This window comes from Drosophila arizonae, chromosome 3 (genome assembly GCF_054131065.1).
Source record: "Drosophila arizonae isolate 15081-1271.41 chromosome 3, UAZ_ARI_1.0, whole genome shotgun sequence".
In the NCBI taxonomy this organism is placed as follows: Eukaryota; Metazoa; Arthropoda; class Insecta; order Diptera; family Drosophilidae; genus Drosophila; species Drosophila arizonae.
This window is the reverse complement of record NC_142923.1, coordinates 10,435,918-10,460,765: the sequence shown is the minus strand read 5'-3', so window position 1 is coordinate 10,460,765 and position 24,848 is coordinate 10,435,918. Positions and strand designations below refer to the sequence as shown.

Here is a 24,848-nt window from a genome sequence, read left to right as displayed (position 1 = left end):
TTCGTCCTCTTGTTTGATGGATTACGTTTAATTGCTCGTTAAGTAGTTTTAGTGCCCCACGCTGATTGGCTCAGTATAGAGTTGCAGTTGCAGTTGCAGTTGGCTGAAATCTAGCCAGCTAGTAGCCCAATTTAAGTAACAATATTGTCAGACACCTTGAGGGGGAGCAAAGGCCAAGCAGCAACAGCAGCAGTTGCAAAAATAAAAAAAAAAAATAAAAAGTGGAAAAAGCAGGAAAAAATGTCAACGACAACCGCAAGTCAAATTGACTCTGGCTTTGACACGTTGACATACGATAAAGGTATTTGGCGTCTGGGCGTGTGGGCGTGCCACACACGTATTGCTTACAGCGTTGTCAAATGGCATTTTCATCACAGACCTCGCACCGAGAGCGCCAGCAAGGCGTGATCCGCGCTTCCTGCCTGCTTCCTCCACTCACATTCGGGTGCCTCATGTCATTATGTATATTGGAATCTGTGGAGGTTAGAGGCTGGCAGCGAATGGATTGGCATGATGAACCCACGACGAGGAACGGGAGCAAGGAGGTCTCGGTTCTGGCTGTGCTTACGCTGGTTTCACACTGATTACACAAACGTGAGTTAGCTGCTTTCAGCATTGCGTTCTACATGCAAACATCACTTGCCAAACTTTATTTTCATTTGGCGGGCTCATACATTTATTCATATGTGTGAGGGTTACTCTCTGTGTGGGCTCCTCTCTCTCTCTCTCTCTCTCTGTATATTTGTGTGTGTGTGTTTATACATTCACTCGTGTACTCATTCATTTACATCATTTGTATGTTGTTAAGTCAGCAAAATTTAACGTACTTCGCTTTTCTGATTTGCACTTACTCATGCCACCCTCTCTTCCTCTCTCTCTCTTTCTCTCTCGCTCTCTCTTTTGATACTTGCCAAATTGGGTTCTGATTTTGTGCACCTTATCTCTGCGTATGTGTGCGAGAGTGGCTTTCACTGGATTTCCTTTATGTGCGTCATGCTGAAACATTTTTTCTTCATTCTCAGCAGTTCAACTTTTTTTTTTTTGCTTTTGCATTGAAAACATTTCTGCGAAATTGAGGAAAGTTGTTAGGTAATATTTGTGAGTAAGTTCTCTTAATATTTTGCAGTGATTTGCAAAATGAAGCTAACAGTTTTTAATTGGGTCTCAAATGGGCTGCCTCTGGCTTCTTCTCTTTCTCTGTCTCTCTCTCTCTGTCTCTCTCCTCATTGACTCTAGCAATGATGAGTCAAGTCTTTAGTCCATATTTACATTTAATGTAGTCCTTACACTAACTTTACTGCTGCGTTGCTATTAATATATACATATCGCAAAAGTTATTCGTAATGTGCTTCGTCAGTCTTATAACGAGCTTCTTAAATCTAAAAGTTAGTAATTCCTTTTGATAAAGCTTAAGCAAACTCTGTGAAGAGCGATTGTAGTTGAACTACGAGAAAAAAAGAAATGCTATAGATATTATAGTTGAATGCTTTTTGCTATAAACTTATTTTGTCATAGAGAAAACTTTTAAGTCAACTTCACTTTAAACTTGCTGCAGCCTAAGAACTCGGATGTTTCAGTGAATTCACTGTATTTGCGCCTTGTCACATTTATATACTTAAGTCTGTTCTTTGTTTAACTAGCATAACTTTCGCTGAACTTGAGTCAAGAGACAACTGGTTCTATCATAATATTTTTGAAGTAGTTTGAAGTAAATTCAATTTTATTTCATACGCTACACAATATTGATTGTATTAATCTTTAAGAAGATACTTTTGCTATGCTGTCTACTACTATTTACATGAGAGACTATCGATGCCTATCGATGCATACACAGCTGGAGCCTTCAAGGGATTATTAATTGTAATTTGAGCAACTTTGTGCGCTGATATTTTTATACCCTGAACCCATTGAAAATGGGAAATGGGACCCCACAAAGTATATATATTCTTGAGCATCAAAAGGTCTTATTGATCCCTCCATAATCCCGAGTTTGGATATCGTATTTTCCTTAATGCTAAATTCTCAATTAATGTTTTAAATACAAAATTCATTTCAATATATCTTTTGTATTCCAGGCATAAAAAGACTCTTCAGAAGTTTTTAAAATGTAGCTTCTTCATTAATTAACTGATTAATTAATATTTATTTTATTTTATTTTTTCTTCAGTTGCTTCAGTTCAGTTCAGGCAATACATTAATTTGAATGGTAAGAAACTAAAGTCAATTGATTCAGCTAGCTTAAAGTCTATTTTGTTTTATTCTCAATATGCTAAAGCGATTCGACGTTTTCTCTGTTTCACGTTTGATAAAGAAAAGAATGCAAACTAGCTATAGATGCGCCTTTGGCTTGTTTTCCCCACGTTGGCTGTCATTAACATTTGGCTTTTCTTGGTTCACTTGTGCGCTGGCTGTTTCTCAATCATCTACGCTTTCTGTCTGTCAGGGAGTGCAGAGAGCAGTTGCTGCTGCCATGCCTCCAGCATTGGCATGTCTGCAAGAAGTTGTACTACAATGCGTTCAACTCCCCTGTCAATCAGGCGGGAGCAGGAGTCGTTTTATATGTCTTGTCTTGCAGCCTGCAGCTGGGCTGCATATCGTTGTCGCAGCGTAGACAGAAAACGCGCATTGAGTGGCCACACACACACACAGCATACACATAAAGACAAACACAAACACGCTTTGTTACAACACATTGACATTTACGCAACATGTCCCTGTTGCATGTTTGCAATTTGCATTTGCAAATAGTTGCAAAAACGAACATCAAATGTGGCAAATGCGCCACGACAGGCGCATGCATTAGTTTTGGACTTGCGGCACGGTTGGCTGGTGGGCAAGGGCGCGTCGGGGCGGCACTACGTATGGGGGGTGGGAGTTTTGCATCTGTTTAGTTTTGGGGTTGCGCCAAAAGGCCACCCACAGCTGACTTTGCTCCCCAAAAACTTTGTAAATATGCATGCAAATTTTTGCAGCGCTCGCAATGCTTTCAATTTTGTTGCCTTCCTATTTGCACACACACAGACACACACACTCGCCCCCATCTGCATGTCTGTTTCGCAGTTTTAGTTACAGTTTCGGTTTCATGTTTACCATGTTGCGGTTGCCCCTGCAGCAGTTGTTGTTGTTGTTATTGTTGCGTGCTTTTTTGATAGGTTGCGGGTGGAAGTCGTTGTTGTTGCATAATCAAACTTGGCATTTTCATAAATGCTGGGAGAACAGCATCGCAGCTACCCAATACACTTGATGGCCAATACACGCATATTGTTTTGTTCAGCTCTCTTACGGTCTGCCATGAATGCATTGGCCATCTCAAAGACTGGGAGTCAACAGCTATTTTGGCAGCTGCTGTCTGCTGTCTGCTTTCTGCAGTCTGCAGTCGCCCATTCAAACAATTTTTAGCCTTTGGCATTTTTCATTTCAATGTCGCCTTCTCTCTCTCTCTCCCTCTCTCTCTGCCTCTTTTTCTATAGCATACATTTTTGGAATATTTGTGGCTGCTGGTGTTAATTTGCATGGCCCGCAAATGGCAACTGAATTCGTCAGTCTTTAGTATATTGGCAAATTAGCATATTGAGCTCTGGGAACGAGAGAATCTATTATAAGCCATGCTATTTTTCTATGCATACATTGTTTGCACTTCAATTAATGCATATGTATGCTACGTCTACTCCAGCTCTAGCTCCAGCTCCAACTCCAACTCCAACTCCCAGTCCCACTCCCCACACACACACAATTCTCACAGCTCATAAAAATTGTTTTGTTGTGAGCCGAGCATTTGCTATGCAATGCGAGTTTTTTCTGAACGCTCGATAAGAAATGAAATTCCGAATATCTGGAAATGCTATTAGAAAATTGTTTGTGAGACTTCAAAATGTTGCAAAATGGTGTTGGATTTGTTTTTTTGTTTCCTCTGAACTTTTTCTTTTGTTTTTAGGACGTGAATTTTAATTAAAATGCAAGAGGGCAAAAACTTGAGAGTAGCCAGAAATCCTTTTTTTTGCTGTAGATAGATATTCTGTTTTATCTCTTCCACCTTTTTAGCCCTTTTTCCTCAGGAGCGATGTAAGGTATTGCACTGGAATGATTTCTTTCATTTTTAGCAGATGCTCGACCGGCAATAGCAAGAATAACTAGTATTTCGATGTAATAAGATTTGTTGTTATCTGAAATTGTCTGTATAGCCAAAACTCGATTACATCTTCGAATTTTTAAATTCATATATGGTTCAGTCGGCTCATTCCTATTTTTAAAGTCAAAGTAAAAAGTTGTTCTCCAAAATGTTCATTTAAATTAAATAAGAATTAGTTCTCTGCCTTGCTGGCCCGATGGCTATGCATAAAAAAACCCCTCGTGTCGATTGAAGACTATCGAAAAATTTTAATTTAAGCACAGCTCTGACCATTTCCGTTAGCAGCTACAAAATTAGAGGACATCTAATTGAGCTTGTGGTGCTTGGGTGCTTGGGTGTCCTGCGTTCTGCGTTTTAGTAAACCACACCCCGATGTCTCTCCTGCACCCTGCCAACCGCCGTTTGACAGAGCCAAAAATTCGGAAATTTATGAGCGACATTTTGTCTCTGGGCCTGAGCTCCACACATACGTTTTACGAGTATTTACGACTGTTTCAACCCGCAGCTGTTTTTCGCGCGCCCGTTTCTCGCTTTATCAGCACTTTGTTACGCCCTATTCGTGAGTGCGTGTGTGTGTGTGTGAGTGCGTGAGTGTGTGGGCTGCGTGTGGATTTAATTTTTTTTCTGTTATGCCCGCCTCCATATTTTATCGCTCAGTTATATATAAAATGAAATTTTTTTTGCAAAAATTGAAATATTTATTGATGCGCCTTTTTTTTCGCTTTATTTTGTTTTCGCCTGGTTATTTTTTCTCTTTATTTATATATTTTTTGTTGTGCTGTGTTTTCACAGCCTCGGTGTGGAGTCTTTTGCACTCGTCTTCGTCGTTGTCGCCATTGTCCTTACGTTGTCCTTGCGTCAAGTGTCAAACGCTGCTGAGTGGCCAACGCCGTTGCTGCCAGTTTCCGTCCGTCCTCGCCCCCCCCCCCCCCCCGCACTTATTGAGGTTTATTTGCGTTGGCGGCAAAGTGTCTCGTCGCTTGGTGTCGCCCCCGATTTACTGCCAGCCAGCCAGCCGGCCCCGCCCCCTTCTTCTTTGGCGCTGCTTTACTTTGTTACGTTTTCTGTTTGCTTTGCATTATTTGCCGTCCCGGCTCCAGCCCTGTGGCTGCCCTGGCCAGCTCTTGCCACATTTTTCTTATAAAATATATACACACGCATATATATTCAGATATTTTGCAATGCTTGCTGTTGTTGTTGTGCATATCTTATGAAATTGTTTATTTTTCTGCTGCTGTGCGTGTGTTCGAGTGTGTTTGGCAGTAAAATGTTTTCATACTGCCCAACAACCCAAAGCTCTCTGGATGCCGCAGCTCCTCACACACATTTTACACTCTCAGCCACGCCCACACTCCATCGTTTGCGTCGAGTGCATAATGGCTGTTTACTTTTAGCCTTCCTATTTGCCACTCCTTTTTTTTTTGATGTCTGTGTGTGTGTGCTTCCTTTCTTGGCCCTCCCCTGGCTGATTCACTTTGAACTTTTGCCGCCTGCTCTCGACTGATGCTAACTAAACTCAATGATTTTCACTTGTTTTCGTTTGCCTTTTTTGACAAGTCTTTGGCTTGCTTTTCTTTTTTCGCATTTGATATCCTGCATTAAGCTATACAAAGAGCATATTGTGTGGGTAAGCATCAGACATTTAGCTCCAAATAAAATTGGCCTTAAGTTGTTAGCTAAGCCTGTGAGCTCTGAGGACTTTTTGCAGGGTATTCCAGACGTTAGGCACGCCTCTACAATTTATTCCCTTACGTTCCTTATACGCCTTCATTAAAGGGCTGTTAAAATTGGGCAAATAACAGGTCTTTGCCATAACAATGCCAACTTCTCAGTCTCTAATTTGTATGCACTTCATAAGAGACTTTGAAAAGGTGTTGAATTTTACGCCTGAAACTTTTAGTTACATGTGTGTGAGTGTATGGGTATGTGTGCATGTGTGTGTATGCTTTAAATTACAGACATTTACTGCGAGCACTTTGTAGTTGGCTCTAACTGAAAAGATTTGCATAAGGCTTAAGTCTTTAAATGTCAGGACACAGCACAGCATAGTTGTATATATGTGCGTGTGCATGTGTGCGTGTGCATGTGTGCGTGGCTTTGTGTGTGTGTGTTGTATCTCTAACAAGTCACAGCAGAGCTGGGCAGGCAACACTAATTGGTCGTGTCACCATCACGTAGCCAGTGTCAGAGGCAGAACCAAGGCTGGACGCCCGAGCTAGCAGCTCTTTGCTGGGCAGCGAGGCACAGGCCGTCCACAAATATTACGTATACGTATTGTAGTTAGAACATGGCAATCAATGCCCAAGGAGACGTCACTAGCTTAGCCAACTCTGTGGCTCTTGTTTGGCCTGGTGTTTGCATGAGGCTTTGGGCCAACTTCTGTTTCGCCAGCCTCATGTTTATCCTGTTGGCATATTTGCCTAACACACACACACACACACAAGCACACATATAAGCGTTCTTGGCTGCTGTGCGTGCATGTAATTTATTTTATTTGGCATTTATTTTTTATGCTCATGCGAAAGTCAAAAGCTTTCTATGCAAATATGTATCTACGGCATATGCCAAAAAGTGCTTCGGTTTTTGTATCTTTTGTGGGCGTGGTATCTGAGACAGTTCTCAGTCCGTTTGCCGCTTGCCGCTTGCCTTTTGTTGTTTCTCGTTGTCGTTTGTCGTTTGACTGCTGCTCAGCCAGGGCTTATTAGCCTGTTTGCTTTTGTGTTTTGTCCTGTCTCGGCTTGTGCCTGTCGAGCAGCTGCAGCTGACCTCGAGCTCCGACCTGGAAGCGGCTTATGCTTGTCTCTTGGTTTTGTTTAACATGCAGCATATATAAATGTATATATACATGCATATAAACTTTTTATACAATATGCATGGGACCGTCTGTTTTCCTTTTGCATCTCATCAAATCTGCAAATTTGATAAATCTTCTGTTTTCTATTTTATTTGCTTAAAATATAAATGTTACTCGTATTTCATAGCCCGACAACAAAGGCAACAGCTTTTGACGTACAAAATATAAATTACATCAAATATAAATTACAATACAAAAGTAATTTTTTTTATTCTCGATTTGTTTTGCAGCCTCGAGCATATTTTAAATGTATCAAAATACCGTTACATTTCTGTAGTCTTTAAAGAGTTACAACTACAAACATATATGAAAAATTCAATTATTAAAATATTTGCATATCATATTTATATTTACAATATATTTGTATATCATTTGTTATGTTAAATTTAAATGAAATTTGAATTTTACATTTATTTGGCCAGAAACTTTACTATGTTCAGTACTGAAAATTCAATTAAGTTTATATACATATATTTACATCATATTTTTAATTACAATATATATTTATATTATATTTAATTAAATTTGGAAAAAACATTTATTTGAACACAAAGTTCAGCATGCTCGCGTTGAAAATCTAAAGGAAAAATACGGAAATCTTGTTCATGCAATAAATTCAGCAAATTTAGTTTATTTTTTATAAGACTTTTATTTGAGTGCTTGCCCTGAGATTTTCGTTTTATGGTTGCCTTAACTGCAATACAATTAAGACCAATTTCGTTGTATGGTGGATGCTCTGTATGTTTTTCCCAATTGCTTATATAAAATAAAAAAAGCTTTGCATTTTGCTAGATGAAAATGTAGCAAAAATGTCTCATGAATAAATGCATTTGCGGACAGTCTTTTTACGGTCAACTCTTTGCACACACACACATACACATGCACGCGTAGAGAAGTGAGCACATGTGTGTGCAAATCCTTAGCAAATATGGTAAAAGTCAAGGATTAGAGTGAAGCATCTGAAGCAGATGCAAGCTTTCAGCTTTTTGTTAATATTTTACAATGCTTTTAGGTTCGAAATATTTATATGGCTTCACACGTACCTCATAGTACAGGTAGAACTAACCTTAAATAAACGCTGGCATATATCGTAGTAGCTCCTGCCGCGGCTCATATATTGCAGTAGCTCCAGGCATTCTGTTTCTTCAGGTTGGAGAGTTGGCAAAATATTTGCACTACGAAATGACAAATTAATTGTGAAAATGTAGCGCTTGGCGCTTTTAAAGCAGAAGTGCAAACAAATTTTTCGGTGCAAACAAAATTGCAGAGAAGCTCGTCCGCCAGCTCCTGGCCCAAGAATTTCAGGGTCTGCCATCCCGCCAGCCGTTTTACGGCGGCTGGCAAATTAAATTCCTTGCCGTGGACAACTTGCTGGGCTGGGACGCAACATGAGCACAAAGTAAACAAAGATGTACGACAAATGCAATAACAACAGCAACAGCAGTAGCAGCTACTACCACTATTACAACAGAGAGTGGCTGTTGACTAGGGGCAGATCGAGGTAAAACATGAACAGCAACTACCACAAAAACAGCAACAGCAATAAGAACAACAATTGCCAGTTACATGCCACGTTGAACTCATAAAAAGAGCTCTTACTTCATTTGGACGAAGTGAATACGCTGTTGTCCCGGCTCGGTCCTGATTGAGCACTATGAAGATAGTTTGTTGCAGCATAGAGGTTAGCTAGCGCTTGACTAGGTTTCGTTTAGTTCATGATGCCAGAGACACCGCGACTATTTATATTCTGTTGTCCGCTGGGCCACTGTTTCACACTCTGCTGTATGTTAAAGTTGAATTATTTCACGAATGAACATTGCGTATACGCAATGTATGCCTTGAATGAATGAATGCATTACGGTGTTAGCCCTTAAAGACAATTCATATAACTGTATTACATGGCTGACCATTGAACCTTGACGACTTTTATATTCGAAAACATTTCACAATTATTTGCTCAGCTCAGCTGCTGCCAGTTCGTTTATTTGTCCAACTCAAACAGGCAGAAGAAACAAATGTTTCTTACAAACAAAACAGAAATGACTACAAAATGTTCAATCCAATAAGCATTGTGGACAAATGAGAAGGCAGCCAAGCTTGAAATACATTTTGCATTTAATTAAGGGGATTTGAAGTGTTTAAGTTGATCCCTCGACTTACCTCAAAATGCTGTAAAATATTGCTGCTTGTATTTGCCTGTTTGACAGCTGGATTTTCCACTTTTTGCTTTTGTATTGCATTGCCATCTGCAAATAGATATAAACATAAACAATAATTAAAACCAATTTCAGGCTGTTGAATTGCAAACTCATTAAATCAAAGCCAAATTGTGCAAATAGATGTCAAAGAGTTAGCATTGAGACCTATTTAAATACAATGTTCTGCATTCATTATATTTATATTGCCATGTACTTTGTATACCCTGCAATTGAGTGAAGCATGGGGTATGCTGCGACAATTTCCGTAGAATTGAGAATTTTTTTTAATAATATAGATATAAAATATTTATTATTACATAAAATATTATTTTTTCTTTAGGTATAGGATATCGCCAGGCCATGTAGTCAGCCTTTATTTTGCCTTTGTTGTGATTATTCTCATCTTGAAATTGCAAAATCAGCTATGCGTAACCAGAGCAAACGGCACAGCTTGTTGTTTTTCTTGCCTATTTATAGTTTGTTTCCAAAGCGAATGGGCATGGGTAGAGCTCCACTTTTGTTGTTGTTGTTATTCCTGCAGCCCCATGTAAGAAATCCAAATGGAAATGGAGAGTGGAAAAAGTCGTTTTGTATAAATATTAATGAAGTAGGCCATAGAAGTGCGAGGCGTTCTATTGAGTGGGTCGTTGCTCGTTGCTCGATGCTATTGAATGGGGCATTTTGTAACAAGAAATTCTGGCCTATTTACAGGCTACAGCCTCTCAGTCTCCCTCTCCCTCCCTCTCTCACTCTGTCTCTGTCGCCTCCCAGTCTCGGTCTCGGTTTGTGAGCTTTGCTGTTATTGGAACTTGACTCTTGTTTGTGCTCGCATATATATTGCTCTGCTGCTGGCTGTTGTTGTTGGTCTTATTGTTGTCGTTGTTTATTTGCATAAGAGCCCAATAAGCAACGCATAATGGAACCAGAAACGAGCTCGAATTTTCTCTTTAGCTCGTTATTAGTGGCTGCCGGGGCAGCCAGCTCCACGCATCAGCGCTCCAAACATGATGCAGCAAATGGCGTGTGTACTAAATGCGTAATTACTGGACCAGTTCAGACTTGTAGCCATGTTCGGGTCTAGCAAATGGCGCTTGTAATGATAATGCCGCCATCGAGCGCTGGCTGGCTGCAGAGTATCGGCAACGTAGTACAACTACATAAATTTTAAGTGCTGGAATAACAGAGCACATATTCTATTCCTAATCAAAGCGAAATCTTATTAGAGCATCCAGCACAATTTCTTTGTGCAATTAGAGACTCTTTTCTTACTCGAGGTCATTTGCAATATTTCTAATTGCAAATGCGAGGGCAAGTGATAGGAGCACAGACGCAACTTGATTGCACAGTCAAAGCTCATCAAGAGGAATGCTGCAGCATGCAGTTAACGACAATACAAATGCGTGTGGCTAAATATCCTCTCAATACTAAGTCACACACACGCACACACAGATAAAAGCCCCGATTAGAGCGACAAGACACAACCCGATGTCGTAGTAGTCCATTAAAATCCACTCAAGTGCACTTAAACGCTTCCGAGTGCTTTGCAGCACTGCAATGGCATAAAAGACCAGATTCCAGTGGACTAAGATGCGAGTTGTCAAGCCGTTGCTCAAATGCGAACTCAAGCTCTCATTCACTCTCTTAATCGGCCGGCCATGCATACGCCGATTAAATCCGATCTAAGTGCTTAAGTATGCTATTATAAAGTTATGCCAGGCAGGCAGCACGAGAATAAGTCAACTTGCGCCGGGCTGAGTATGCAAGTTGAGGCTGCAACTGGTATGTGAAGCAATCAAGATGCGTGTCATCCGAAGTGACCCACTATTCTATCAAACTTGAGCTGAAGTCCTTTTCAGAAATGGCATCATATATATCAAACTTGAGCTGCAGCCTTTAGGCAGTTAATGAGAACTTTTTTTGGGTTACGAGCGGCATATCCAGACAGTTGATCGACTTGGCCAGACAGGCATAAATGATGTAAGTCAGCAAGTGTAACAAGAATCAAAATGTTTTTATATAAGCAAACTTCTTTAGCCTTGAGTCGGTTATTCAGCAATATTATTGATATTATCTAGGCAGATGCCTATGATTTGCTATAACAAACTCTAGAAAAAGGTGCAACTACTTTTATTTATATTCGATATATCTGAATGCGAACTAGCATCAGCATAAATACATTTTCTACTACAAGACACTCATTTGAATAGAATATCGATTTATAATCTCTTCTTACTTGCGATGCCTCATCATCATCATGGATATGCTATAGATTAGCTTAGTTAACTGCAATGAATTTAGATATTATTTTTAGCTAACAGACTACCAAAACAAAAATCCAACTCGCTTGCCTGCAGCGCCGTGCCCAGGCTGAGTGGCACTATGCCGAGCAGTACAATGATTTTCATGTTCTGCGCCCGCTGCAGCATCATCATATATAATTTGCGCTGTTCGCAGTTTAGCTCGTGCCAGCTCAGACAGGAAACGGTCTGGTACACCTGATCGTACTGCAAAATGTCAAATGTGAATTAGCTGGCACTCAGGCAAAGACTCAGCAGCAAACTGACAGCGAATTCGATCTGGGTGCCCACAATGCAGTAGACAGACATCGAATAGGCGCTGACCAGGAAGAAGATGGCCGAGATCAGGTCAAACTCATTCAGGTTCACGCACAAGCAAATCACAATTGAGACCGAGGCGGCAAACACCTGAGCGGCGATCAGATTATCATAGATCCTCTCGACCAGCTCGCAGTAGCTGAAATTGATCGTATGTAAGCAGAAGTTTCGATAGAAGGTAAGCTACTGGACTCACTCAACGAATAGCTGATGCCAGTTGATCAAGTCCATGAGAAGGGCTTGAATATTGAAGTCTTTATACTCGCCCACGTTGCAAACATATCTGGACTGCTCCTTGCGCTCGAGTGCGTCGTTCAATGCAGTCGCCTTCAGCTGGAAGATGTCGGCGAATGTTTGGATCTGGTTGAGGGCGAGCAGGACCAGCATATCGCCCAAATAGAAGCCAATGCCGCCCACCACCTCCGGTACCGTGTGCTGCAGATACGTGAGCCCGTAGCCGATATTCGAGTCGATCGACAGGCCCGGTATCTCATACGGCATAACGGTGATGCGTATGCCCTTGTAGAAGAGCAGCACTAGCGGCATCAGCAGCATTATGAGAAACGTAATCGAGTAGCCGACAAAAATGATGCGCTGTATTTTGTACACCCGATTGATGCCGAAGTTGAGGGCGTGGATAAAGTCCACGCCGCGCTGCTCGTAGTCCTCGCATATTTTGATAATGAAATAGAGCAGATCCCTGATGGGCGTATGCCTGAGCAGTATGGTGAGCAGCTTGGCCGATCCGCTCACGAGGCCGCCGAGCATAATGCAAGATTTGATGCCCTCCAGCCAGTGCCGGCGCGCCTCTATGAAGCCCCAGTAGACGCCAAAGACCGCATAGGTCAACGGCGCCGATATTGTGATCCAGGTGCGAAAGATGTACTCCTTCTTCACCGTCAACATATCCAATCCCAGCTGCTGGGCCACGGCGTTGATGTGCTGCACCAGTCCATGCATGCGCAGCGAGGGCTTCATGTTGACTGTTTGCTGGCCGAGCCATCGGAATTGGCTTTTATAGCCCTAGAATGCTAATTGCTGTTGCGGTGGTCTTGCATTAATTACTTAATAATGTTGTCATTGATTTTGTAATTACTGCAAATATGGGTAATTGCAATTTGATTCCCATTAATCAAGGCTATGCGACATTATAGTAAATTGCTTTTAAATGCCATCCAAAAGGTTTTTATATTGATCAATATGCACTGGCCGTCATCAGGACAGCAAAGCCTACAAGTTCTCCCTTCATACTGAATGATTTCTATATCTATTTAGGTATTTTTCCGAGCTATCATATTCAAAAAGTGATCTCAACAATTCTACTTTTGCAATATAAAAAGATTATTATCGTCAACAACAACAAAAATTAAAACATGGTTCCGTCTAATATAGACAGCCTCGTAGGGTTGCCATATGGGTCCGTCGAATATGAATAAGTTTGCATTTGTATATTCACTGTTATCCTATGATGGAAACATGTATAGGGTAAAGAAGATTGTAGATATTTGTAGATAAATAAGCTAACAATTTTCAAATCTTTCATACTTCCAAGGATAATGTACGGAGCTGAAATTTGGAACACATCGGCACTAACACATATGAGAAAACTCCAAGTGGCTCAAAATAAAACAATAAAAACAAGTAAGAAGGCTCCAGTCGAGACTGCTCGACTAGGAGATACCCTGAACCCTCCAAGCTGATATTCTAATCATTCTGCACTTCTTTTATGCACACATATATACACATGCATTAACACGCACGCATAAGCCTGCGCTCTGCTAACTGCGCAGTAAGCAGCGACTGCGCTTGGGCTGCGCTGCTGTGTGGGCAATATTATGAGAATTTATTTGTCGAATAATTTCTTTTGTAGACATACAATCTTCATGAAACTTTCAGAGTGTAATCATATGATGAATTCGTGTGTATATTCCAAAGCACAAGTCTCTAGTACTTGAAATGCGTTTTTTACAAATTGGGGGCGAATGGGGCGTGGTATCCAAAATCTGTAAATTACAAAATCTGTGTATCCATTAACTTTATATACAACGCAAATTTGAAGACTCCAGGTCAAAAACTGTTCATATTAGGCTAAAAAAACAAAATCAATTTTTCGATTATTCTCGATAAAAAAGTTATCGGACGATTTATATCGATTTATATCGGACGATTTATAAATAAAGCAAACTCGTACTGCGTATGGTACACACGAGTATGCATGCCAAATTTCAGCTCTCTAGCTCTTATAACTTCTGAGATCGACGCACTCATACGGACGGACGGACGGACGGACGGACGGACGGACGGACGGACGGACGGACGGACGGACAGACGGACAGGGCTATATCGACTCAGCTCGTCACGCTGATCAAGAATATATATACTTTGTGGGGTCTGCCACGCCTCCTTCTGCCCGTTACATACTTTTTCACAAAACCATTATACCCTGCTTTCCCATTTTCAATGGGTTCAGGGTATAAAAAATGATCCTTATATCACAGAATGCATAAAATACGAGTTAATAGGTCGCTTGTCCTTCCCATCTAGTCTTAAGTTATCTTTTAAGTCACAACTAAAGGTTTTTCATCCATTTTCCTTTACCATCTAAATATATCAAACAATGTTCAAATTAAATTCTATGTTAATATGATATCTCAGCTGCACTGACATCAAATAAGTCAAAACTCTGTATAAAGAAAAAAAAAAGCTAGCTTTAAGCAACATGTAATAATTTGGAAATAAAGCATATACTGAATGGAATGGAATTGAATGATTATTTAATTACTTTGCAAACTCTCTAACGAATTCGTAGCAATTGGAATATTGAGAATATCCAAAATATCTCTAAGCATATCACTCAAGAATCAATTACTACCGCCTGTGGCATATACCAGAGTATTAACAATTCGAAATGCTTAAAGCCTTCTGCCTGGCTACTAATGTTGCCCCAGAGAATTATTATATAGATGAGTAATTGCGAGCATTGCTGCATGGAGTCCTGCATTTCTGCAACATTTGCTGTGCTGCAAAGGCACGTAAAATGCAATTTCTACGGCCCGTATTTTATGGCCATCTGTGATTTATGTCCTTAAAATGGCCATTAAACTGCAAGAGAGCACATTAAGCTGCAAGCTGTGCAACTAGTTGCATGCAACAACAATGTTAACTGTCTGCACTGTGGAGCGCTGCTGTCAGTTTACCTGGGCAGCAGCTCCGCTTTGGCCTGGCTCTAATTAAATTTGAAAACGTTTTAGGGCCAACAGCGTAAATGTTTATTTTATTTGTTCGGTTTATCTTTGGAAATTTATTTTATTTTCACTTTCGGGACAGTGCTTAGCAAAAGTTTTTGGGTATCGAAAGAAGTTGCAAAACCATTAAATGGCAGCTAAAACTTGAGAGCCTTCGGCTGTTGGCAGTTTGTTGGCCCAGTTTTTTATTTGATGCCAGCAGCACGTCAGGACGTTTGTTTTTATTGCTGCCATGTGTATGTGTGTGTCTGTGTGTGTGGGTTGATTGTACTGCGCCCGTTGTGCTATCCCTGAACGGCTGACGGTAAGTCGCAACTAACGAGGCCATCAACAGGATGCGGCACCAGCACAAAAGCCGATTGCAGCCAGCTATGTGATTAGAGATGGAGATTGGCTGGTTGAAAAAGAGGACGATAGCAGTAAGAGGTAGAGGACGACTTCCTGGAGGGCTAGAGCAATGCCTTTAACTGTAATTGCCTCAGCCGTGCCTCATCGTGCCATCGTGCCCTACTGCCTGGGTGCACAAATTAGGCTTAAACGCCTTTGACGGCATAACTCTCTCCCATTTGCTCCAAATACATTTGGTAACCACCTCTCTCTCTCTCTCTCTCTCTCTCTCTCACTCATTCGGTGTTGTTCTTTCTCGCTTAGGATTTAGATTGGATTTCGAGCAAGGCTGTTCTTATTTTCTTCTTTTTCGGTAGCATCATCTCTGTCTGTTAGGCAGATAAGCAGCTGAATTTAAAGATTAGTTGAGTGAAAGCCGTTCGAAGTGGATTATGGCTTAGAGTTTACGAGTGAATCTAATTTAGTTTTATTGCCGCTTGTTGCTGGAGCACACTTTAAAGGAAAATCAAATGAAATAAGTGAAGATATTTCTAATATGATATGATACACATATAAGAGTGTAGTGTACGGATCTCGATATATATTTTTACAAGGTTTTCTTTTGTGTCCAACATTTTGTGTCCATCCCCTCGCTTATGCATTTCAAATATTCCGGACACACTCATAAACAATCATTTAATGGCCTATGAACAGCAGCTGTTACAATCTCATCTGTGTGCGAAGCATAGAAAGTGAAAATGATAAAAAAATGTATACCCTGTATTGAACTAAATCAATGGGGGGTTGTGAAATTTGACGCTGAGTGTTCTTCAGTATATAACAGCATCTATGCCGGTGCATCTAAGAGGTATCTATTAGTCGAGTTAAATTTGATTATGTTTTGCTTACGCCTCTTGTCTTTGGCTGATCATAAAATTAGCATTTTTATGCAACACTCACACACAGACACAATTAGGTATAGAGGGAGCGTAGCTGGTGCCATTCATTTCTGTTTATTTAGTGGGCGGGGCAGGCCCGGCAAGCTCTTCCACTGTAAAATGGCGCACATAAAGTGAACTTTAATGACTGGGTATGTTGTCTGATAGTTGGGCAATGTGCTCACATTTACATGCACATTAAATGACCAGACAGACAGGTGCTGGCAATGGGCGGGCGTGGCAGGCAGCGCCAAGGATGTTGCTCTAGCCCCAGAGTCGATACGTTTTTGGCTGCCCCAATGGTCATTACTTGGCAAGCGTTTAAGTCGCCTGAGCCGTTGAATTTTAATGGCCAGCATCGAGTGGGAAGCTGAGGCCGGGCCAGTCTGGGCCCCGGCACACTTGGAGTGTCGTTAAGAGCAGCAATGAAACGGGCGGGCTGGGCGACCACTACGCTTTTCGGTTACGGTTACGTTAACGTTTACGGTCGTGTCTGATGCCAAATGGCGATTCTGACCATTGGCTGCAATTAAACTCACACGCCCAATACACACACACATGCACAGCCAGACAGCCACACACACACACTCAACTGGCGTGTTAATTGAGGTAAATTACGTCATTTTTTATTGTTATTTTGCTTTCCTTTTTTGTTGTTGTTGTTATTTTTTGGTTGTCTCCGCCAGCGCCAGTTGAATGGGTTCATGTGGAAATTTATTTGTTTAATTGCATTTTTCGCAGCGCCCCAAAAAGTATGCTATAAAAAGTGCACGAGCCGGACATAAGCCGTAAATTTATTTCTGCTGCTCTTTTTCGAAAGGCTATGCACTTAATGAAATTTATAAAATATATGCGATGCTCAGTTGCATTGCATATTTATTAGCGAGCACTGTTCGAAATATCCTGTAAATAGGGAGGAAGTGTTTGCCAATTTTGTAAGCAAGATAGTTTTATCAGGACCGAATCGAAAATGTTTATAACAATTATTTAATATTATATGTATCATATTATTTGATTGTACCTCTTATAAAATTTGATAAATAAATGAAATGATTATAATAATATATAATAATGTACCACTTGCTAGCTAAATCTATCTTGATAATAAATACAATAAGTTATAGAATACATTTTGTGGCATATGAAACGTCAAAGTTTCTTGGAGGATTTAAATGAAATTGCCTAGGGAACATATTATATAATATTTCTTCCTCTATTCTTCATGCCCAATTACAGGGTATATAATATCAAAAGAAGCACACACATTCGTTTAAAAAGCGTTGAAAACTTTGCTTTTTATTAAAGCCAAAGCCTTAAGTCATAGACACCGCATTATACCAGACATATGTACTCTATCTGGCTAATGCATGTGTGCCTGTTGTGTGTGTGTTTGTGTGTTATGCTTGTAGCTGTTATTGCAGAACTAAGCGATTGTCTGCGTTTCTGTTTTCTGATATGTTTTGTTTTGTTTTTCTGCTATGTTGCTGCAGCTGCTTTTTCCTTTGTTTTTGCTTGGCTCTGCGTGCGCCTTGTGTTTTGCCAGCTTCCGTTTCCGCCTGACTTTACACAGCCTCTCCATTGTGTATGTGTGCGTGTGTGCATGTGTGTGTGTGTGTCTGTGTTTGCCTTCCTGTTTGCGCCTGGAGTCGTTCCTGCTCTGAACGCTTGCTTCATATTTCGCCCATTTTCGTTTACTTTATAAAATTGTAAAATATTACACAAATAAATAGAAATTGTGTTGGCCCGCCCAGGCAGCTACTTAGACAATGGCCCGCAGGGAGCGGCCAAAGTTTTCGAGCGCCTTTAATTTCTACAGCCCCAGCTCTGCTGCGGCCCGTCCCCAAGGAACCCATTCTCTGCTGCCACAAGTCACATTAAAGTCAAACGCTGTCACAGCAAAAATGTTGCTTTGCTTTTCAGTTTTCAGTTTTGTTTTTTGTTTTTGTTTTTTCTTTTTTTGGGTCGCGACGACTTTTTTATTGCATTTTGGGTTGATTTTTGTTGTTGCCTCAGTTGATGATGCTGCGCTGACGTTGGCTGTACCGGCTTGCTCAAGGTGTGGCAGCGGGGGCATGCAACAGCAACTTGCAGCTGCTTGAAAGCAGTTTTTCGTTTTTTTTTTTTTTTGGGGTTTTCTCAGCTCTTTTTTTTCGAGGGTCTGTTGATGACGTTTTGTCATGTTGTTTTTGCAGCTCACTGCGCTGGCTCCGTACTAAGCCATGTTTCTATCTCTCTCTCTCTTTCTCTCTTTCTCTGTACGTCTGTCTCGTTTGCTGCTTATTCGCAGCAGTCTAATATCAACACTTTTGTGCTAAGTAATTACTTTGAAATTAGTTTGCGTCACAAACTTTGCACATTATGCGCATCCTTATGCCTTGCCCCGAGCATTGCACACACACACACACACACACGCACAACATGCTTGCCTTAACGTTAGAGTTGCCATTAGCGTTGTTGTTTGTATTTAGCTTACTCTTTCTCTCTCTCTCACACACACGCTCTCTCTCTCTCTTTCTCTCTTTCTCTCTGTCTTCGCCTCACTCTTTTTCTTTCCACTGTCTCTGTCTTCCTGTTTCCTCTTCTGCTTTTTGCTGTTTTGACGTTGTTTTCTGAACTTGTTTGTTATTTCATTAAATTAAATGTTCTGGGATTTTAGCGCTCAAATATGTGTGTGTGTGTCTGATTGTGTGTGTGTATATTTAAGCGCGTGCATGTCACAAATAAAATAAATATCATTTAATTGCTTTCAAAATACACAGAACACAGCGCAACGCATTTGTTTCGCTAATGTCCCAAAACACCGAAAACAACTTATTTGCTCGCTATGGAATGCATGAGGAATGAAGGAGGTAGAGAGGGAGACATAGAGAGTGAGAGAAAGCCAGTGGGAGAGTCAAATAGTGAAAACTTAGTTTTGACAATCAATTGAAAGCAAAGCAAGACCAAAAGCCATACTTATGCGAGAGTACATATAATTATGTTATATGTTTAAATATGTGTGAAATATTCATATCATTCTTGATTTATTATGTAGATGTTGAAGTGGAAGAGTGACTAATTCGTTAGGACAAGGCAAAGTCAATCAGGAGGAAATTTAAGATTGTTAGGTTAATAGTTACATGAGTGCAAAGAAGAAGATGAAAATGATAATGAAAATGATGATAATAGTAAACATAATACTCAGAAGTGACACTCAATGCTTGGCATTGAATTTTATGCCATGAATTGCTGAGATGTTAACACCAAATTTTAGTCGCACAAAAAAAAAAAAAAAAAAAAAAAAAAAAAAAACCTGAAACCCAAGCAAACAAAGTGCAATAATATAAAAAAAAAAAAAAAATGCATAGCGCCAGTGGAATATAGACTTTGTGGCAGTAAAATGGCGAAAAATAATATTTTAATTGCGGCAGAGATAGATAATTGGCAAACTAAAGTGCCGTAGTGTGTGTGTGTGTGTGTGAGTTAATAGGGGCATGGCACACGCATCTACACGCATACAAATTGAAGCACGTTGCGTATGCGCAACATTAAATGCAGCCGCTGCAAATTATGTTGCGCATACGACGCGCTGTACAAACTGCAATTAAAATCATGCAATTTTAATGCGCAGCGTCAACAGCTGCATAAGCAAATAAGCAGCAGCACGAATAGCAACAGCAATAACAACAACATCTGGAACAGTGCCCACAGCTAAGCAAACATTTTAAAATATTTAAACAACGCAATGAGCAAGAAAACTTCACTTGTTTTTATTGCAGCTGCTGCTGCTGTTGTTGTTGTTGCTGTTGTTGTTGTTGCTGCTGTTCTGGTTGCCGTTGGGTTAAGTGCCAGCCCAGCATTTTTACGCTTGATTGTGTTTTATGGGCGGACATGGTATTTCAACGCCCATTCACCCGCCCAGTGACCCATGTGAGAGCTCCACCAGCGTCGGCTGCCAGCCGCAGCACCATAAATACTGCGGCTTGTTCTCGCATGTCGGTGTCGGCACGCCCCCTTGCAATGCCGGGCCACGTACTAAGAGGTTCTTTGCTTGTCACTGCTTCGTGCAAGCCGTTACCTTCACACACACACACACACACATACGTGGTGAGACTCCTTTGCATGCTCGCTGCACCTCGGCCCTGGTTGACGCTGTTGCCCTTTGCTAGGAGCGTCTGGCGTCGGCTGCTCGTGCATTTTTTATGTTGCAACCTGGGCTGCTCAAATAATGCAGCAGCCAATGAAGCATGCGTCCGACCATTGCAGCACGTTGCTATCATCTGGCACGCCCACGCTCAACCACGCCAACCGCAACACCGCCCCGCACAGTCTGATTTGTGCAACGATTTTCAACTTGGTGCACTAATGAAAACATAACAGGGCAATGCAATTCTTGCGGACGTGGAAAATCATAACTTGCACAGATTCCGCCTCCTCCCCCTCCACTTCCACAACTCAACTCAACGCAGATGCATTTAGTGATTGGCTGTTTCGCATGCTTGGGCAGAAATTAATTAAAAATTTCTTTTGAGCAGCTGCGGAAGGGCATCCACAAAGCGCATTCTGGACTTGACTCACACAAAAATAGTCTTTGGCATGCAATGAAGTCGAATTTGATGGCTCGATTGCCAGTAAATATTTATTAATTATAGTAAATTCCTTTGCAATTTCACTAGGCTGTTGAGAATGTATTTCAAATTAATTAATTTATAATTATAAAACAATTGGCAATTATATTGCTACTTAGTTGCTTGGACGGTAATTGAAGTAAAGTATTTAAAAGCATTTTAATTTGAAGTGAAGTGAACTTAACTTTGTAGCTAAGTTAGTTTTATAGATGCTGATTTAATTAGAATAATCAACGCCCTTTCTTTTTGCCACTCACACAATCGATGCGTATAAATATATAGCAAGGAACTATAAGGTATATATATATATATATATATTTATGTATATATATTAATTATATTCAGCCCCATTGGCTGCTGCGATGCGATTCTCGATGCGAAATTCTCTGGTAAAAACAAAAGCTTCTACTCCTAAAAATAAACTAGACATTCAGCCCTCCTCTCTGCTTAGGCAGCACCACAACAAACAATACGCACCACTGGCCATTGACCTGAAGCACTTAAATTTGCACCTCGGACACCTGGCGGCGACTTCATTAATTATTGTCAACAGTTTGGAGTGCGGCCTGGTTGGCTGGAGTAACGCGAAAATCATTTATTATTTTAATTAAGCTCGCACAAATTATTGTTGGCCAGGTGAAAAATTGTGACCGCAGCAATCGAGCGAAATGCCAGTTGCCAGCAGCGTAGGCTAAAAGCGCCGTTGGCCATGGCCAAACAACATGTTGCTGACAGTTGTGCAATTTGCGTTCGGTAAGTTGTGCGCCTTATGGCAGTTGCCCTTTGCTGGCGTTGATGTTGCTATTGCCATCATTTGCACATTAATTAATTATGAATTTCATTTATTGGTGATGTCGGAAAGTGTGCCAAGTCAGGGCTCGGGGCTCGGGACTCGGGGCTGTTAAAAGCTGTGCACAGGACTTTAGACGAATGCAATGCAATTTCCCAGCTTTAGTTTCCATTAGACTTTATTCTGTTATTTTTACTTTTTTACAAGTATAAATACATTTTCTGTTTAGAAAATTGATTAGCTATTACATGTGGCCACAACATTTTATACATATGTATGAATATACATATGCTATACCTATCAAATGCCAAGCTCTAAACTGTGCTGACAACTTGACAGGGCAGAAAATGAAAATGGAGGAGATTGAAACTATGTAGAAGAATTCGAGCTTATATTCCGCTGCTGCCGTTGCGCTGTATGCATAACAAATTTTTTCTGTAGATGCGTGTCGGCATTTCATCAGGTTTCGGTGGGTTGTCTAACAAGGTTAACAATTGGGCACGCCCAGCCAACGCCCAGCCATCATCCAACTGCTCTTCGTGCCTTGTGGGCCATGAAACTTTGCGACTGATCAACTTTTGTTCAGCTTGCTGTTGTTGTTGTTGTTTTTGTTATTGTTGTTATTATTGTTGCGCACTTAACACGCCGCTGTCGTGTTTATTATGTATGAAGCGTCAACGAGTCGCACACCCACACACACACACACACCCACACCCACACACATTTATATATATATACGTACATATGTCAAAGTTGCTGAATAAGTTATATTTGCCTGGCGAGCGGCATGTGCACTGTGCGTTGTTGCTTGCGGCCCATTTAAGTTAGATTAGCCGAGAATAATATTAATCAATCACGCCTCAGGATTCTCGTGGCCAAGCATGCGAGCAGCCAGGCATACACTGAGTCGGTAGCCATTTTGTTGCTCCATTTGTTGGAGCCTGCCAAAAATTTGCTGCTGGCGCTGCTGTTGCTCCTGGCTTTGCTTTTATCTCATCATTGATGCCAGCCCGCTTGCCTGCCTGCCTGTCTGCCTGTCTATGGGCTGATGCCCTGGTGCTACTCTTGATGATGAGCTTCATCATGTGCGTTCCGGCTACCATCGAATACTGACAGCTGCTGCCGCCTCACAAAAACGTGTTCTGGCTTAGTCAACTTGCTGAGAAAAATTGCCAAAAGTTGAGCAACAACAGTGGAACAGAAAAGTGAAGAAGAAGACAGGCGAATGCCTGTATATGTATATATGAAATATATGAATGCTCCCCGAGTCCTGCATGCTGTCAGCTTTTTCAGCGCCTCCGTTTCGTGCTTTGTCTGTCTGTTATAACATCATTTATTTAACACTGCGGGCACAACAATTTTTTGTTCCGCTCTCGCTCTCGCTGTTTCTTTTTTATTTGAATTTATGCTGATAATGTGAGAATAAAACAAACAAGGGGCGTAGAAAAAACCATCCACCTAGCAGTTGACAATGTCAAATGATAGCAGCTGGTCCAGGTACACCAATAGCCGGGCTGAGTGTGTCCATATGCCGACCCACCTCAGTCAGTCAGCTCCTGCGCCCGCTCCCCGCTCCCCGCTGGCCCTGCCTGTAGCCGGTATGATTAATCTGCCGCATGAAGACAGCGAAGCTGGCAACGCACTTTATCATCATGTACGGCTGCATAGTTCAGAGCTGTATTAAATATTTATTCCTATGGCCAGCTGCGACGAATACACATTTATATGGAGTCGCATTCGCGCTGCGTGCCAAAATGTTTGTGACGCAATTGGCGCAGCAATATTTTAAGTAAATATTGATGCCCAATAACAACAAAACGAGCTACAAAAACATCGTGTTACGTAACGGAACCTGGTAACATTTGCCAGCAATTCATTGGATATCACATCAAAGCGTGTCCCTATCACATTCAACAAAAAAAGTTGAAATAGGAAAAATTTTAGAGCTGATATGCGACTTCAAGCTGCACTTTGAATTATTCACATACAAATCAAAATATATTAAAATATTATTTTACTATAGCTGCTTACGTCTTTACCTGCATATATAATTTAAACAAATATAATTCATATATATTAGAAAATAAATTATATATATTTTTTTTTTATTTCTTAAGCCTGTGTGGTCTTCATGTTGAATATTTTCTATATTATTCTAGGTCTGACTATATGAATGTAATTTGGCCAGAATAGATTCTGCTTTATTATTAAAAAAAAAAAAATAAATAAAATAAATAAGAAAATAAATAAATAAAAATTAACAAAAAAAAAAAAAATGTAAATTCAAACTAGGTTATTTTTCTTTTCTTTTACTTATGTTTAATATAAAAGAAGTATAACATATATTCAATATTATTATATTCAATATATAATTTATCATATATATACACAAATATAACTGTATATATACACAGCATAATACCTAAGTTGCACTCTACCGGATATATAAATTAATCTAAATTTAATATTTAAGCAATTAATTCAGTAATAGCTCAAGCACTTTCAACTCGTAATAAAAGTGAGGGTATTAAAAGCGAACTCTTATTTGCCATTTTGCTTGTTGCATGTTGCATGTGCTGCGCTCTGCCCCTCTCTAGCTATCTCTCTTGCTTATCCTCTCTCTCTCTCTTTCTCTCTAGAACTGTTGTGTGTCATCATAAATTTATAGACGTGTCCCATCAACAGACGCACCCACATGCCGGCAAATGCCTTATACTCCACTCTCCCTCTGTCATTCTCTCTCTCTCTCTCACACACACTCTATGTTGCTGCTGTAGGTGTTGCTGTTGCAGCGACGTCATCAAGTTTTATGCGCATATTTGTTTTACCGTAAAAATATCATGTAAAAGAGCGCAGGGAGAGCGTATAGAGCTGAGCTGGTGAGCGTTAAACAGATTGCACACAGCTTAATGTCTACTAAAAATCGAATTGTGATCCATCAACTATGCTATATGGCTGCCATATACGAGCGCCAGTCAAAGTCAGCTGCAAGTTGGGCGCGTTTTGTGTCTGATGTGATTTTTGTAGCGCATTTATGTATAATTTTATATTTATGAGCATGGCTGTTAAATGGCCAAGTGGGGGAAATGGGGCGGGCGTGGAAAAAAATGTGTTTATGCCTTTAATGCTGATTTATGGCGTCAAG

The 24,848-nt window shown here is 40.6% G+C and overlaps 1 protein-coding gene and 1 long non-coding RNA gene across 2 annotated transcripts in view; both read right to left on the bottom strand.

Moving 5' to 3' along the window:
• Nucleotides 1-4,826: 4,826 nt before the first annotated feature.
• The window catches only part of LOC149269654 (uncharacterized), a 44,906-nt gene continuing 24,884 nt past the window's right edge, over nt 4,827-24,848 (bottom strand). Inside the window, exon 3 of the long non-coding RNA XR_016268983.1 lies at nt 4,827-9,229. This is a non-coding gene — a long non-coding RNA (uncharacterized LOC149269654). The remainder of the gene's footprint in view (nt 9,230-24,848) is intronic.
• Nucleotides 11,311-23,879, bottom strand: Or83c (Odorant receptor 83c). Its single transcript, XM_089464603.1, has 3 exons — nt 11,993-23,879; nt 11,746-11,935; nt 11,311-11,685 (listed from the first exon to the last, which is right to left on the bottom strand). The coding sequence occupies exons 1-3, from the start codon at nt 12,772-12,774 to the stop codon at nt 11,476-11,478; spliced, it is 1,182 nt and encodes a 393-aa protein (XP_089320729.1). The 5' UTR covers nt 12,775-23,879; the 3' UTR covers nt 11,311-11,475.